Raw genomic sequence first — 17,500 nt, 5'->3', positions numbered from 1 at the left:
TGATAATAGTTGAAGAGCTTGTCTTCGGTAGAACCTCGTTCTGGGAGCTCCCCTCCTTCATCCATAGGGAATATTGTTCTGGTTACTTCTGGAAGCATGGGGGGGGGATGTATAAAGTCAAGTGTTATGCCTGAAGGGGGTCTGGGGCCGAATTTATAAAAAATTCTAACCCCTAAGTCTAGACATAAATCTTCAAAATGGCGGAGATTTTACCTAAATCAGCTGTCCATAATGTTGAGGTTATGTCTAGATATAAACAATTAGGTCGCCGACATAGGGATTTGGGTAAAATCTCCGCCATTAGGGTTAGGATCTTTTATAAATTAGGGTTAGGACCACTCTCCCCCAAGAAACTGGAGCTACCCCCCTTTCTCAAAAAGAAGAAGAAGAAGAAGAAGAAAATAACATTCTGAACTCAGAATTGGTCTCAACTTTGACTTGATCTTTTAGCTCTATTTTGTTTCAGCTTTCGCCAGACGATTTCAAGCAGTTTTGGGTTGGGGTTCCCTCTACCTAGACATCCCTTGGCCCTGTCTAGGAACACTCCGTTGAGAACGAACCTCCTCCTCCATGAAGCTGAGGAAAGAAACGAGGGCGACCGCGTCCCTGATGTGGGAGTTCTTCATGCCCTCGATCTCCACTTCGTTCTTCTGGGACTTCATCTCGAGGACTGGGGACACGGCCAGGAGCCGCTTCTCTTCGGGGATCTGCAGGAGATGGAGAACCAGGAGATGAGAGTCCGGGAGAAAAAGAGAAAATAAACACACACACGCACGCACGCACACAAAGGCGGGGTACCACGAGCATAGCTCCCCTTCCCGCAAAATACAACTAGGTAAATACACACACACACACACGCACACACACACACACACACACACACACACACACACACACACACACACACACACACACACGCAAACACACACACACACACACACACACGAATCGGTGGCGCGGTTGGGAGAGCTCCTGACTGTCACTACAGCGGTCAGGGTTCGAATTCTGCCCAGGGCTGGAATAATTTTAGTATCGCTGCGCTTCGAGTCGTTACTCCAACTCTCGTGGGCGGGGAGTTGGGTGTGTGTGCGTGCGTGTAAGGTCACAGCATTACCCATAGATCGGTCATACGAGCTCTGAGCTCTCTTCCGGGAGGGAAATAGCTGTCGATCACGAGTCCAGCACATGATCCAACGATCAATGTGAACACACACACACAAACAAACACACACACACACATACACATGGAAAAAGAACTTACGGCAGAGTAGACAGCAAAGGAGGCCCCACCCGAGTAAGAATGTTTCTTGCCCACCAACACCTTCCTGACGGACTCGCTGGCGCTCAGAGCTTTGAGGCGGTTGAGAACATCGTTGTACGACTCGATGCTGTGGGAGGAAAAAATAATAAATAAATAAATGAATGAATAAAAAAATGAATAAATAAATAAATAAATAAATGAATGAATAAATGAATGAATAAATAAATATATAAAGTCAATATTTTGAGGACTAGTGATACCCTTGTGATACCCTTGTGTGTGTATGTGTGCATGAATGATCCTGTGTATACATTTGTGTGCCCTTTTTTGTGTGCACGCTTGGTGTATATGTATATGTACATTACATATTTGTATAAGTGCATGTATACGTGTACCCATATGCACAGTATACATATATGTATATGCATATGACGATATATACGTGTATATTTATATATATATATATATATATATATATATATATATATATATATATATATATAAATGAAAACACTAGAAACGTGTGTTCACAAATGCAGGAGTAACTAAAAGGAAATATAAACTAACGAGGCCGAGCAGTTTTGTATATTTCATAATACTTCGTATTTCCTTCAGTGTACTAGAAACAGTGGATGTAAATATACAAAAGCGCTCTGCATGTTCGTTTACCTTTCCTGGTTGTTATTCTCGCATATATATATATATATATATATATATATATATATGTAATGTATATATATATATATAATACATATTTGTATATATTTATATACACATGTAAATTATATACATATGTATATATATGTATATGCAGTATGATTATATATATATATATATATATATATATATATATATAGAGAGAGAGAGAGAGAGAGAGAGGTGAGGTGGCAAAATGAAAAATTAAGGCTAGAGTAGTGAGTTTATTCGGAGCCAAACATTTCGACCTTTACAGTCTTCCTCAGTGGACTGAAAATAAGAGAATAATCAAAATTTGTCAACATCTTTTAATGTGATCTAACGACCCTGCGTTACATTAAAAGCTGTTGACGAATTTTGATTCTTCTCCTGTTTTCAGTCCACTGAGGAAGACCCTAGAGGTCGAAACGTCTGGTTCTGAATAAACTCACTACTCTAGCCTTAACTTTTCATTTTGCCACCTCACCTCTATATTTGTCAATCTTTACTTACACACACACACACACACACACACACATATATATATATATATATATATATATATATATATATCTATATATATATATTTATATATATATATATATATTGTATATATATATATATATATATATATATATATGCGTGTGTATGTGTGTGTGACGTACAGTAATGTCATGTTGATAAATGTTTGGCTGTTACGACCGGTACCGAGCACATGGATGGCTGTGAATTAACGATCCGTCGTCCTATCCCAGCCTCAAGAGGCACAAGAGAAAAGTTGCACCCTCACCCGGCATCCTCGTTGCCATCTGGCTAGTTTAGTAGTCTCCTGTACTTGCCTAATGTCAACGGAAAGCTAGTTAACTTGCCTCCCATCTATCCTAGTGTGAACACTTACTCGCCGGGTAAGTTAACTTGCATCTAGCACTAGCAGCTACTAGACTAGCCCCGTGTCAATGGCGTTTATGATACGAGCAACATTATCCCCCTCCTCTCACCGATCCTAACATGAAAATTCGAACGGTACTTTTAATCGTTTTCCATAATTTCAATCGTTTTCCGTCATTTCAATCGTTTTCAGTCATTTTAAGGCGAGTTTGTAGTGACGTCATGTCAATAGTTATTTGGCTGTTTTATGATCGTTGCTTTCAATCGGCATCGAATTCAAGCAACGCATATGAGTTTGCAATCCTTTTGTAAACATTGTCGTTGAGTTGGTAAAAGACGAGCTTAGTAATTCTGGGGCTCGTGTGTGTGTGTGTGTGTGTGTGTGTGTGTGTGTGTGTGTGTGTGTGTGTGTGTGTGTGTGTGTGTGTGTGTGTGTGTGTGTAACTCGAGCATACAAATATACAAGAAAAATTGCGCTCAACTTATGTCTTTCTTGATAGCCTAGTTGGTAAGTCACTACCGCACTTGTCATGAGGATGCTGGGTTCGAATCATTGGCAGTACCGCATTTCAATTTCTGCACGTCGGCCTTTGATGGCTTAGAATTAAAGTGCATTGTGGTTGTTAATATATATATATATATATATATATATATATATATATATATATATAGAGAGAGAGAGAGAGAGAGACGGGAAGATAAAGAGATCGAGATAGACAATAAGATAGATACAGAGACAAAGGAGAGAGATGGGGGGAGATGAAGAGATCGAAAGAGAAATAAAGATTTCAGAAAGATATATATATATATATATATATATATATATATATATATATATATAGAGAGAGAGAGAGAGAGAGAGAGAGGGATATATATATATATATATATATATATATATATATATATATAGAGAGAGAGAGAGAGAGAGAGACAGAGAGGAGAGAGAGAGAGTCAACTTACATCACGCAGGGCTGGTCGCACTGGTTCACGTGGAGGTGGTTGTCCACTGCTGGGGTAATCTTGTTCGGCGGCAAGAAGAGGTACACGTGCTCCTTCGTCAGGATGACGTAGCTCCTGAAGACTGAAAGAAAAAGAGAGATAGAGGGCGAATTGAGGTACAGGATCATTTAGATGTATGCGTGCATGTATGTAAAAGCCAGGAGGAAATTAAGTAGACCAAACGTTTTCGTCTATTAAGACATCTTCGGGGACCATATTGTAACTCGGAAAGAAACGGTGTACTCTGAAGACGTCTTAACAGACGAAGACGTTGTTCTTTTGTTAATTAATTTCCCATTGGTTTATGCAGATGTTTTTAGTCACGAGTTTGGTGTGATTTATGTTGCATTTATAAATACATATCTTAGTGAATATATAAACAAATAGATTAACAATTATTACGAAAAAACAAAACATTAACAGGTCTTACAACATATCCTTTAGATTATGACCTCACCATGGAACTGTACTATCAAAGTCTGAAGGACCTTCTTTTAAACTTTTCACCAGTCTTGGCGAACGCTTTATATCTCTAGTCCAGTGGTTCTTAACCTGGGGTACGATACCTTAAGCCTGGGGGTACGAGACATGATAGCCCCAGTGCAATGGTACTGTATATTTACAATGAGAAAGCAAATAAGGTTTGTATCACTCATCTTTTCGTATATTTGCATTGTATTTGTATTGGATGGGGGTACGAGGAAGTTTTCTGAGATGTCAAGGGCTACGGGCACTGTAAAGGGTTAAGAACCACTGCAGTCTAGCCCCCTTCCATACGGTGACGCCTACCTAAGCGACATGAGGCGGGAGTGGTTATACGAAGATGCCGGTCTCGGCGTCTTGGTTATATTTATTTTGTAAATGTAGCTAAGTGACCTCCGAATTCTGTGAACTGGCTGTATCACGTTTTCTGTGTTTATTATTACTCAGTGAAAGAGAATGAACAATACAGCAGTGACGTTATATTTTATAAAGCGAGTAGTGTGATGCATCAATTATCGTACCTCAGGCATCCGATGCTGCGCACGAGAATTTGACTCGTATTAAAGAGTTTAAGTTTAGCTTTCTGGTTTATCTAAAAAAAATCTACCGATAATCCTCAAACGTAAAGCTCACGAAACGAGTCAATTTCTATTGTATAATCGTTCGTAATGACTGGCGAAGGTTTTAGAAGCAAGGCCCTCGGATGTAAGATCAACTGGATGGTTCTTACCTGGATTGAAAGGGATGTCGTTGCCTCTTAGGTTCAGGAGCCAGGCGACTTCGTCCAGCGCCGTGACCACAAGAACGTCAGCATTGAGCTCCTCCAATTTGGCTCTCACTTCGTCAGCTTTGTCCTCCCACTTCTTGCCTGAAGAAAGGGTCAATGAAGGATGATGTAAGAACATACGAATATAAGAACGGAGGAGGCTGCAAGAGACCATAAGGTCTACACTAGGTAGTTCCATATCCATTATCACCTGTCATCCTTATCCAACAAGTTATCTCATCTTTTCTCACCTCTTGCTCGAAGAATGGAGGAGACTGCAAGAGACCATAAGGCCTACACTAGGCAGTTCCATGTCCCTTACCACCTGTCATCCATAAAGTTATCAAATCTTCTCTTAAAACAACTAATTGTTTCAACGCTCACTTCATAGTTACTAAGACTATTCTGTTCGTTAACAACTCTATTGGTAAACAAACTTTTGCTTATTTTCATCTTAAACCTAAAGAAGTGGACGGGATAGAATAAGATGGAATGGAAGAGAATACAAACACTCAAAACAAAACAAAACTGGGAAGATTTCCGTCCATAATGATGTCGGATGTGTAAATATCACTCTAAACAGAAACAAAGTTGATCATGATGGTGTAAAGGGATAATAGAGTTTTTGGATATTGTGTAGTTAAAGTTGAAATATCAATGTAAAATATTATAACGTAACAGAATTTTTGGGCATTGGTGAGTTCAAGTTGAAACATTTGTGTCATTTCCTTAAAAAAAAAAATAATATATTTTTTTTAATAATAACAATAATAATAATAATAAAAAATCGTACACTACTTGAGAGACACAAGCTCTCTCCCAAGTCACCTTCACTTCACACAAAGAGAGCTGACAGCCAGAATGAGTCCCACTGCTCTTCCTCCTAACAGCCAATTATACAGAAACCAACCTACTCTACTCCTATACAGACAACAGCCCAGCGTTTCCTCTTGGGTAGATCAATTGGAACGCCAGAGGACCGCCATTGATTACTGTGAAACTCGAAGTGACACGAACAGATTCATCTTTAGTGCCTTAATTCTCCCGACATCCTTTTCCTCATCTCTCCTCGTCACGTGACCAAACCATCTGAGACGAGCCTCTCTTGTCTTTGGCCATTCCTCTCCGTTCTCGTCAGCCCCAATAGAGAAACTCATCATCTTGAGCGCTGCCACCTTTAAGGCTCGTTTCACACGTAGCAACTTTTCGACGTGCGCCCGTCCACGACACGACCTCGTGCTCTCAAAGAACCATGGGTACCTATAGACTCTTTCACACATGTGAAAACGTCCATAGACACCCGTGGTTATTTGAGAGCACGACGTCGTGTCGTGGACGGCGCACGGCGAAAAGTCGATTATGTGTGAAACACATTGACAGGTTGCTGAAGGAGGAATAGGTCAAAGAGAGTAGCCATTTGGGCGTTTTTTTCAAATTTGGCTTTTGGGGGGCTATTTTGGCGTTTTGGCTATCTTTGCTATTTTGGTTCTTTTGGCGTCTTTGACGTTTTGGCTATTTTGGCGATTTGGGATATTTTGGCGGTTAGGGCTATTTTAGCAATTTAGGCTACTTTTTGCGGTTTTGGCTAATTTGACATTTTTGGCTAATTTGGCTTTTTGAGACTTTCTTGACGTTTTGGCTATTTTTGCTATTTTGGTTCTTTTGGCGACTTTAACGTTTCGGCTATTTTTGAGGTATTGGCTATTTTGGCGGACTGGACTATTTTGGCGGTCTTCTCTATTCTTTGCGGTTTTGGCTAATTTGACCTTTTTGGCTATTTTCCACCTCTCATTTGCCCCTGGCCAGGAAGACTCTCTCCTATCCAATCGAAACTTGGCCATAAAAGTCTTAGCAACTTTTGAGAGGCCTTTAATGATCCGCTGTGGTGGTGGTGGTATGTGGTATGTGGTATGCAGAAATGGTGATAAATGGAGATGATAATTGTGTAGTGTGCTTATGGTGGTGGTGTGTGCTATGTGGTATGCAGAAATGGTGATAAGTGAAGATGGTAATGGTGTAGTGTGTTTATGGTGGTGGTATGTGGTATGCAGAAATGGTGATAAGTGGAGATGGTAATAGTGTAGTGGTGGTAGTGGTGGAGTGGTGATGATAGTGTGGAGTATTGGTTGTGGTGGTAGAGGAGGTGGTGGTGGTGGTAGTAGTAGTGGTGGTATGTGGTATATTATATTCAGAGATGGTCGTGACGTGTGATGGTAGTGGTATGTGGAAATGGTAATATACGGACCTGGTAATATGTCGAGGTGGGGATACGGGAATGTGGTATGTGGTATAAAGTGATTAAGACGGAAATGTGGTATAAAGTGATTAAGATGGAAATATGGTATGTGGTATAAAATGGCGGTCCTACAAGATGGGCAACGAAGCTGTCCTTTTTCAAAACCCGTCAACCCCTTTACCTCCATCGAGAGTTGCGGCCCAGAGAGGCCGACATTCGATCCCCAGACTGAGCCCAGGATCTCTCTTCATTAACTTCAAATGTATTTATCACAACCGGCGACTGCTCGTCCCTAACTATCACTTTGAGCTGGTGACACAGATAGCAGTCCCGAGGTTATTCCCAGGGATCTGTGGGAAGGCCCGAGGATCGTTGCCAGCCACTGTGGGGCCGCGGGTCTTCCATTCACTGGAGTTCGAAGCAACAAGTAATTAACTGGATTCCAGGCAATAGTGATTGGGAGAGAAGTATATTAAATTCATCCCAGGGATCGAGTATCAGCCCTACAGGGTTGCGCTTCTGGGTGAGGACAAGGGTGTTGATGGGCTTTAAGGACAGGTGACCACAGGCGATTTTATTCAGCAGATGAATGACCTTGCGAGGTAAAAAGTTGAATATATCTTGATTGATCCTTCTATCTCTATCTGCGACTTGTACAACCTTCCTGGCTGTCGCCAGGCGATTTTATTCAGTCGAAGGGGACCTGGAGACGAGATGAGGGGAGAAGATCCTCATCGACGTTACTCCAGTGGGACCAAATCACGTGGTACAATATGATTCACTTCCAAGTACTACAAAGGTTGATTTAGATTTGGGTAGTTATACTGAGCTTATTTTACGTCACACACACACACACACACACACACACACACACACACACACACACACACACACACACACATACACACACACACACACAATATGATTGAGTTTATTACGATATAAGAAACTCATTTAAATCGTTACTGTACGATGTCAATCCCTAAGCTTCTTAAAATATATATATATATATATATATATATATATATATATGTATATATTATATACATATATATATACACATCAGCCCCTGTAGAACTTAGAAGTGGAGGCAATCGTACCTATCGATGTTTCCTCCGATCGCGCCCGCAGAAGCCAGGGCGAAGTCACTTACCCGCGAACTCGAGTTCGTGGATGATGATCTGGTCTTGGACGTATGGAGGTCGCTCGGAGTCGGGCCACACGACATCCACCAGGTTCATCTCTTCAGGGACGAGCTCGATTTCAGCTTCTGTGAGGAAAAACAAAGACAACGTGACCATGTGCGTGAGCATGAGACCATAAGATCATAGGCTTGTGTATGGACACGAGTCTGAACGAGCATGAGCATGGACATGACCATGGGCGTCAACATGGATGAGCATTGGACATCATCGACCACCCTATGGCGTCACCATCGGCCTTCCGATGACGCGCTTTTTTTTTTTTTTTTTTTTTTTTTTTTTTTTTTAACGAGCAACGGGCTGCGCCCGACCCCGCTACGCGGGGGCTCGGCCCTTCAGGCGAGCTCGCTTCGCTCGCAGGCACCTTCGGGGGTTCGAGGACGTCCCGCTCTCAGCCAATCAGTCGTCTCCGTTGCTGTCACGTTACCACTCCCTCAACCAATCAGGGGCCGGAGGGGACGTGTCCCCTTGAGGGATTTCCGGTTTCCGGTCCGATTTAGATCGATATCAACAGGATTTTTTTTTTTTTTTTTTTTTTATTAGTATACAGATACGGGCAAGAGTGCGTGGCACTCACCTGCTAGGTCTTTGCTGTGCTCGATCCAGGACTCGGCTCCAATGACTCTGGGATCTGCGCCGACTTTGCTCCCGGAACTCAGCTTTTCCTTGAGCCATTCCAGGATTGTGGGAACCTGCGAGGCACCAAGATAGGGGTTATGATCTCATATATAAACATAAACATAAACAAACTTAAACATAAACTTAAACACAAACACAAACATAAACTTAAACACAAACATAAACTTAAACACAAACATAAACTAAAACATAAACTTAAACATAAAACATAAGCTTAAATATGAAGATAAGAGCACATATAAATGTGCTTTCTATTGGGGTAGGTTTGGTGCATTCACTTATAACTTTTTGTGTTTTTTCTCTAAATTAAAGTAACTCGTGTAATCAACGGGCTTAATTGGATCAATGTAATTTCAGAAGACATTGTTAACTAATATTCTAACATCAGAAGTGATAAGTTCTGGCAAACTGCGATACACACACATAATATACATACATTACATATATATATATATATATATATATATATATATATATATATATTTATACTGTATATATTGGAAAACTGTAAACACCAGACTCAATTGAAGGGTTTATTTGCCCGACGTTTCGATTCACGTCCAGGAATCGTCTTCATGGGGTATAATGGTTACAAGATTGTGAACTCAATTATAAATCATCAAAGTGGTAAACCTGGGAAAGGTTCACATTCTCAATCACATGCACAAAGCATACCTCTTTACAATATTAAATACACTACAATTAAAATGAAATATTGGTGCCAAATATAATAAAATACAACTAAAATGTTACATGGCTGTGAACATAAAACAAGTGAGGCAAAAAACATTAATACATAACACTAACCTAAAAACACCAGAACATAGGACAGAGATGCAAAATGTCCGCAATGAAGTGTCAAGAACAAATGACTAAATTACAATCAGACAAAAAAAAAAAAAAAAAAAAAAAAAAAAAAAAAAAAAAAACCCAAACAAAATACACAATTAAAATGAAATATTAGTACAAAAAAAAAAAAAGTTACATGGCTGTAAACATAAAACAAGTGTAGCAAAAGGCATTTTGCTACTCTATCCTCTGTTCTGATGTTTTTACGTTAGTGTTATATATTGATGTTTTTTGCTACACTTGTTTTATGCTTGCAGCCATTTAATTTTTTATTTGTATTTTATTTTATTTGGTACCAATAATTAATTTCAATTGTAGTGTATTTAATATTGTAAAGAGGTATGCTTTGTACATGTGATTGAGAGTGTGAACCTTTCCCAGGTTTACCACTTTGGCGATTTATAATTGAGTTCACAATCTTGTAACCATTATACCCCCTGAAGACGATTCCTGGACGGGAATCGAAACGTCGGGCAAATAAACCCTTCAATTGAGTCTGGTGTTTACAGTTTTCCAATATAGATCCCAGACTCCAAATCTTCATTTACATACCCCCCCCCCCGCCACACACACACACACACACGACCTGCTGTGTTGTGATGCTTTTTTAAACATTGGGCAGGGACCGAACTCAAGGCGGTCCGTTACACCATCAAGCCATGAACAAGTGTGAGTGAATGTGAATGCGAGTGAGCGGTAGGGCGAGAGTATGTGCGTTCCTATAGACTTGAAGGTACTGTTGATAGAGGAAGGTCAGAAATCTCGTCACCAGAGACTCCAGTCTTCTCAAGTGTCACGATCACCCGCAATAAGGCAATGGACGACTTCAATAGGACCTTCCAATGTCAATCTAACTTGAGGGGACAGCTGCAGGGGACGTTTTCTAGGTTTCGTTTGTCTAACTTGAGAGAATATAGCGTAACAGTGGTTTTCTTTATGTCAGTTCATATCTAGAAATGTTCCATGTCGTTCTAAGATTCAAGGTTTTGTTTCAGTCTAACTTGAGAGAATATAGCGTAACAGTGGTTTTCTTTATGTCAGTTTATATCTAGAAATGTTCCATGTCGTTCTAAGATTCAAGGTTTTGTTTCAGTCTAACTTGAGATAATATAGCGTAACAGTGGTTTTCTTTATGTCAGTTTATATCTAGAAATGTTCCATGTCGTTCTAAGATTCAAGGTTTTGTTTCAGTCTAACTTGAGAGAATAAGCGTAACAGTGGTTTTCTTTATGTCAGTTTATATATAGAAATGTTCCATGTCGTTCTAAGGTTCAAGGTTTCGTTTCAGTCTATATTAAGAAAATATAACGTAACAGTGGTTTTCTTTTGTCAATTTATTTCTAGAAATGTTCCATGTTGTTCTGGGATTATAAACTTTGCTCATAGTGGATTGTATTTTGTTAGTGATAACTAGCGTTTCTATCCTCGGTGGCTCTACCACGATGAAGAGAAGTCTTACAGGAAGGAAGGTGAGAGTAAAAGTTGTGATCAGCATTCATTTTCGAGTGAAGATAAGTCTCCAATATGATAGTAATAAAAACATTATAAACTTTATATGATCAAACTGATAAGCCATTCATTAGGACAGCTGTTATCAGTGCATCTGATTATAGATTATCATTAAGTTTGCACTAACTAGCGACTTTTGTCTGTGATCATATACTTGTTATTTCAATAATTAATCTTCATTAAGAAAGAAAGTTTTAGAAGCAATCTAGGAATTCCGAATGTGTACATTTAAATTCAAACTTGAATTTCACGTGGAAACAACAAACACCAACGAGTAAACGTAGGGCTATATCAAAGCACACTAAACATTTTAATTAAATAAAGATGAAAAAAACTACAACAAATGACTGAACAGTGAAATAATGATTTCACACCAATAGTAATGATGCAATTTGCTAAAACTTATAATTTTTTATGTTAGAATATTAGTTGACAATGTCTTCTGAAATTACACTGATGCAATTAAGCCAGTTGACATGAATTACTTTGATCTGGAGACAAAAATCAGAGTAGAGGATTTTTTGGGCTTAAAAAGGATTAGAATCATTCAAATTAAGTCGTTAAAACCCAGCTATCACTTTAATGATTTCATTCTGGTTGACACCAAATGATTTGATACATTCTAAGATGGGCTTTGGTGTGTGTCAAATGGGTTTGTGTTTTGTATTGGCCACCCCCCCTTATGAGGAGATGAAAGTTTCTGGCATTATGTATGGTATATGTAAATTGCATCTCCTCGAGCGCATCTATCGCTGAAGATAGTTAAAGGAATGATTTGAAGATAGTAAAGGAATGATTTGAGGAGAGACGCAGATAGGCTGGATAGAAGTTAAAAGTAACCAGCATCCTTTTTTTTTATTGAAGATAGTCTCCAATGATAAAATAACATTGTGTGACTCAGGTCCGTAGGGGTGGCAGAGTAGTCTTCCCTAAAGTATAGTTTGCATTATTCAGGTCAGAAGAAGCTTCGAAAACCTGAGAGTGAATCAGGATGTCAAAACAATGATCTGGAGCCTTTGGTCAAAGCAGTTCTCTTGATTGCTCATTTCGTTGAACACGTCTTTACCAACACTCCAGCCGGGACTTACCCCTTCTTTCTTCTCCTTCATGAGGATCCAGTCACAATCGAGCTCATCATCAGCCTGTAGGAAGTACCTGCCGTCTGTCCACAAGGCCTGTTCGCCATTGAGGAGGACGACAGCAGTGCCCGCGCTGCCTTCAAACCCAGTGATGTATTGGCGGCGCTTGTCCGCTAAACCCACGTACTCACTCTGTCAAGAAAAAACAAAGAAAACGGGACGTGAGAGGTCGAGAACTCTGTCCCTCTTGTATAAAGTGTAGTGAGCGGATTTGCTAGTCACTCCTTCACTTTTTTGTATCTTTATGGATTTATTTTGTAGATAATATACCTTTTCAGCATTTGACATGTGTCGTGTATATTTTGTTTTAGTAAATACTCCATAGTAATCACATATGCAACATTATCTATTACTAAAGGCTTTTGACCCAACTTATTGTGTACGTAAATGCTGCTACTGGTTTCTCTATCCGATTTCTGCATATGGTTACAATTAATTAATTTCGCAGTTGTAAACATAAAAGATATAACCCTTTCCGTTACCTAATTTACACCGGCTATCACTGGATACACACACACACACACACACACACACACACAAAAACTAGCTTACGTATGAAACCTTACCACCAGTATTCATTTATTTTGTGCCCACCACGAGGATTGAATTTCAGGTCATTCGAGTACAACTGAGCCTGTACATACAAAGCATCAAACGAACCTGACAGGGCTCAAACATATACGGTGCTTACGTATGAAACTTTTCTACCAGTGTTCAAAATTTTTGTGACCACCAGGAGGATTTAATCTCAGGGTACTCGTGTGTATGCAAGCCAAATGGGGATTGGTTGGCTATCCCACATATATGACCTACGGGTGCCAGCTACGGGTGCCAGCCCAGTTGGTGACCCTCAAATCAATACAAACCTGATGATCGTCGTCTGTGGGGATGAGGTAGGCGTCCAGTTGTCTCGCCTCCATTTCAAGACGTAGATTTTGTACTCTGGCGAATGGTAAACATTTCGTAAGTCAAGTGAATCAGGAACACATACACACAAACATAAAAATATACATAAATAAAACACACACACACATTCATACATACATACAACATACACACAAACATAAAAATATACATAAATAAAACATACACACATTCATACATACATACACACATACATACAACATACACACATTCATACATACACAAACATAAAACACACATAAAACAAACACAAACATTTATACATACATACATATATACATACAAACATTCATACATACATACAAACATATATACAAACATACATACATACATACATACATACACACAAACATATATACATACATATATACATACATATATACATACAACATACAAACATACATACATATATACGTACATGCATACATACAAACATACATATATACGTACATACATACACACAAACATATATACAAACATACATACATACTGTATATACATACAAACATACATATATACGTACATGCATACATACATACAAACATACATATATACGTACATACATACAAACATATATACATACATACAAACATACATACATACAAACATACGTATATACATACATACATTCATACATATATACAAACATGGGTATAGACATACATACATATATACGTACATACATACATATGTACATACATACATACATGCATACATACATACATTCATAAAACATACATACTTTATATACAAACGCATATACAGTATATATATATATATATATATATATATATATATATATATTATATATATATATATATATATATATATATATAATTATATTTGTATTATATGAAGGGTATCCCCAATGATATAGGTCAGCCATCCCCATGTTGAAAAAAAAAAAAAAAAAAAAAACTGAACTTTTGACCTGGGCTGTCTTTGAATAATCTAGACTTGACCTAAGCTGACTGACCTTAGTGACGTGTTGACCCGGGTGGCAGGTTGCTCATCATCTTCTCCACAGAGCACCCGTTCTTCAAGGGTGACCTCTCGCTTCCACCTTTGGGAGGACGAGGACGAGGACGAGGACGAGGACGATCCCCAGAAGTCATGGTGAGGGTCGTACTCGAGGGCACAGCCCGTAACTCCTGTAAGAGACGTGAACGAGGTTATTATTCAAATGGGTTAGACCCTCGTTTCTCAACCTATTTAATCTTGTGTAAATAGGTTGCATGTCTCAAGGAACCCCTGCGCAAAAAAAAAAAAAAAATCTTTCTTATTTTATTTTCATCGTAATGATAGGTTAGATAGGATAATGTCTGTATTACATTATTATAATAACCAAGAATATGTCGTGCGTGTTTAATTATATTACGTATATGAAATTGATTAAAAAATCGAAAGTGCATTGGCTTATCTCACTTGTTCTCGCGGAACCCTTAAGGACATTTTGCGGGACCTTAGGGTTCCGGGGAGCCCTGGTTGAGAAACGCTGGGTTAGAGCGTCGCTACTTGCGGCGGAGGTCGGCGTGAAGGCAGTTCGAATCCTTCACGGTATGTTATGCTCTGGCTGACGTCAGGTGGTTTCACGAAATTATTTGCTAACCCTTCACTATCAAAGGATCTAAATATTTTTTTATTAATGCACACACATACACAAACGTATACACACACACACACACACACACACACACACACACACACACACATATATATATATATATATATACACATACATATATAAACCACAATACACTTTAATTCTAAGCCATCGACATCGAGACAGACTCGAGGAGGCCAACATGCAGAAAATGAAACGTGTAATCGCTTAAGTTACTAACGCTTGTCACGTGCTAGCCTCGGTTCGTACCGTACCACGTTTAAATATCTCCATGTTGGCCTCCTCGAGTTTGTCTCGATGTTGATGGCTGAGAATTAAAGTGTATTATGGTTAATAAACATTTATATCTGTTCACTGGGATCCACTCAGTGTTGTATATATGTATGTATATATATATATATATATATATATATATATATATATATATATATATATATATATATATATATATATATATATGAGAGAGACTTAGTATAAAAAGTAACAAAGGAAGTAAAACTCCTGTGCGTTGGATTGACCTGACTTAGCAAGGAGAGGAAAGGCAGCCTTCGACCACTTAATTGCCTCAATTATGTTCATGAAGGATAACAAGCCCAAACGCTCTTATGAGAAACGGCGATGAGGCAGTTTGGTTTCGTTTGTTCTGAGAATGGGAAGGTGAGGGTTGAGTGTGGGGGGGGAGGGGGAGGAGGAGGGGGGGGAGGGGGAGGGGGGGAGGAAGATCCGAGGTTGTGATGTGGGTAATGATGACAGTGGAGGGAGGTAAAGGCTTAACGGGTTATCACACTGAGCTATTTTTCCTCCGACATCCTACCTCCAACCTCCATTTGAATAACTAGGATATGACTTCGCTAATAGAAATCTAGACTTCTCTAAGAACAATTGAACAGTATGTCTAACATTCGTATAGGTTTACAATTTCTAGGTTTATCATTCAACTTTGCTATATATATGACGGAAAGATAAATTGATATTTGGAAATTTGAAAATTCAAATATTGTAACCGAAGTCGTTTTTACTTGAACGAACGCCCTTTAGTGAGGCTACATTCTCTCTCCGTTCCACCAACTTTCCTTGACGACATTTATGACTTCATCTCCTTGGTGTGATACTGTTCTAGTGATAGAAGCGCTGGTTATTTTAGACAGGTTATGGAAAACTTCGCTGAGCTTGTGGAACCGCAGAACCAAGAGGACATTTTCTTCCGGAGAAATCTTTGCCAATAGTTAGGTAGAGCAATTAAGAAGGTAATGATTTTTCTTCTATACGTTACCCAAGGTCCCAGTCACACAAGTAAATTCGAAATTGGTAAGTTATAACACATTTGTAAATGTTCACTATAAACCCACTATCGGAGAAATAATATCGGAAGTACAGGAAAACTGTATATTTCGACTACTATCTGTAGTCCTCTTCAGCAGAATAGTTACAAGAAGTTAAAGTACAAGTATATATGAGGTAGTGAGGGGTACATAAAAGGGGATGGGGGAAAGTGGGGGGGGCATGTAACCTGAGTCCCCCCCATTTTCCCCATCCCCTTTTATGTACCCCTCACTACCTCATATATACTTGTGCTTTAACTTCTTGTAACTATTCTGCTGAAGAGGACTACAGATAGTGGTCGAAATATACAGTTTTCCTGTACTTCCGATATTATTTCTCCGATAGTGGGTTTATAGTGAACACAAGTAAATTCGTTTAAATAGAAACGATTTCGGTTACAGTCTTTTATTTTTCGAATCTCCAGATGTCAAATTACTCGTGTCTTTCACTGAGAGGCTGAATGACGAACTAAGAGAAGTTAAACCTAGAATACGAATGTTAGACAAATTGTTGAATTGTCTATATAAGGAAGTCTAGAATACTGTAAGCAAAGTGGCTTTGCAGTTTTTCTTGAATTCAAAACTTTTGACAAAAATCGTGACTGCGTGACTGGAGCATAAGGCATCGTGTGCCGGTGAGCAAGATAGTGGAAAGCTACAGGATGAATAATAAACGAGTTGAGGATAGTATGGAATGGATAGTTTGTAAAGGATAGTGCGGAACCCAGTAAAACGATGAAAATGGGCAAGAGCAACAATACGAGAGAATATCTAAGGTTAATGACTTGTTATTCATAATGCAACATTTCGTTTGTTACAGGTCTGGCAACTCAACTCATTAAAAATAACTCTTCGGGATAGGGATAGGGATAGATGTGTATATATATATATATATATATATATATAGATATATATATATATATATATAGAGAGAGAGAGAGAGAGAGAGTGAGAGATAGAGAGAGAGGGAGGGAGAGATAGAGA

At 38.9% G+C, this 17,500-nt stretch overlaps 1 protein-coding gene across 2 annotated transcripts in view; it reads right to left on the bottom strand.

Moving 5' to 3' along the window:
- LOC143035781 (xaa-Pro aminopeptidase 1-like) overlaps positions 1-17,500 on the bottom strand; it is a 267,060-nt gene that overhangs the window by 19,988 nt on the left and 229,572 nt on the right. For both annotated transcript variants that reach the window (XM_076202731.1, XM_076202732.1), the window contains exons 2-10: positions 14,547-14,721; positions 13,513-13,588; positions 12,596-12,778; positions 9,088-9,202; positions 8,462-8,578; positions 5,037-5,174; positions 3,785-3,905; positions 1,262-1,388; positions 561-707 (exon numbers count right to left, since the gene is read on the bottom strand). In XM_076202731.1, coding sequence (XP_076058846.1) covers positions 561-707; positions 1,262-1,388; positions 3,785-3,905; positions 5,037-5,174; positions 8,462-8,578; positions 9,088-9,202; positions 12,596-12,778; positions 13,513-13,588; positions 14,547-14,721 — 1,199 coding nt within the window. The remainder of the gene's footprint in view (positions 1-560; positions 708-1,261; positions 1,389-3,784; positions 3,906-5,036; positions 5,175-8,461; positions 8,579-9,087; positions 9,203-12,595; positions 12,779-13,512; positions 13,589-14,546; positions 14,722-17,500) is intronic.

The sequence above is a fragment of the Oratosquilla oratoria genome, chromosome 19, assembly GCF_046742065.1.
Source record: "Oratosquilla oratoria isolate Oo_2021 chromosome 19, ASM4674206v1, whole genome shotgun sequence".
NCBI lineage: Eukaryota > Metazoa > Arthropoda > Malacostraca > Stomatopoda > Squillidae > Oratosquilla > Oratosquilla oratoria.
Note: the sequence above shows the minus strand (reverse complement) of the source record. Positions and strands in the feature narration are given on the sequence as shown.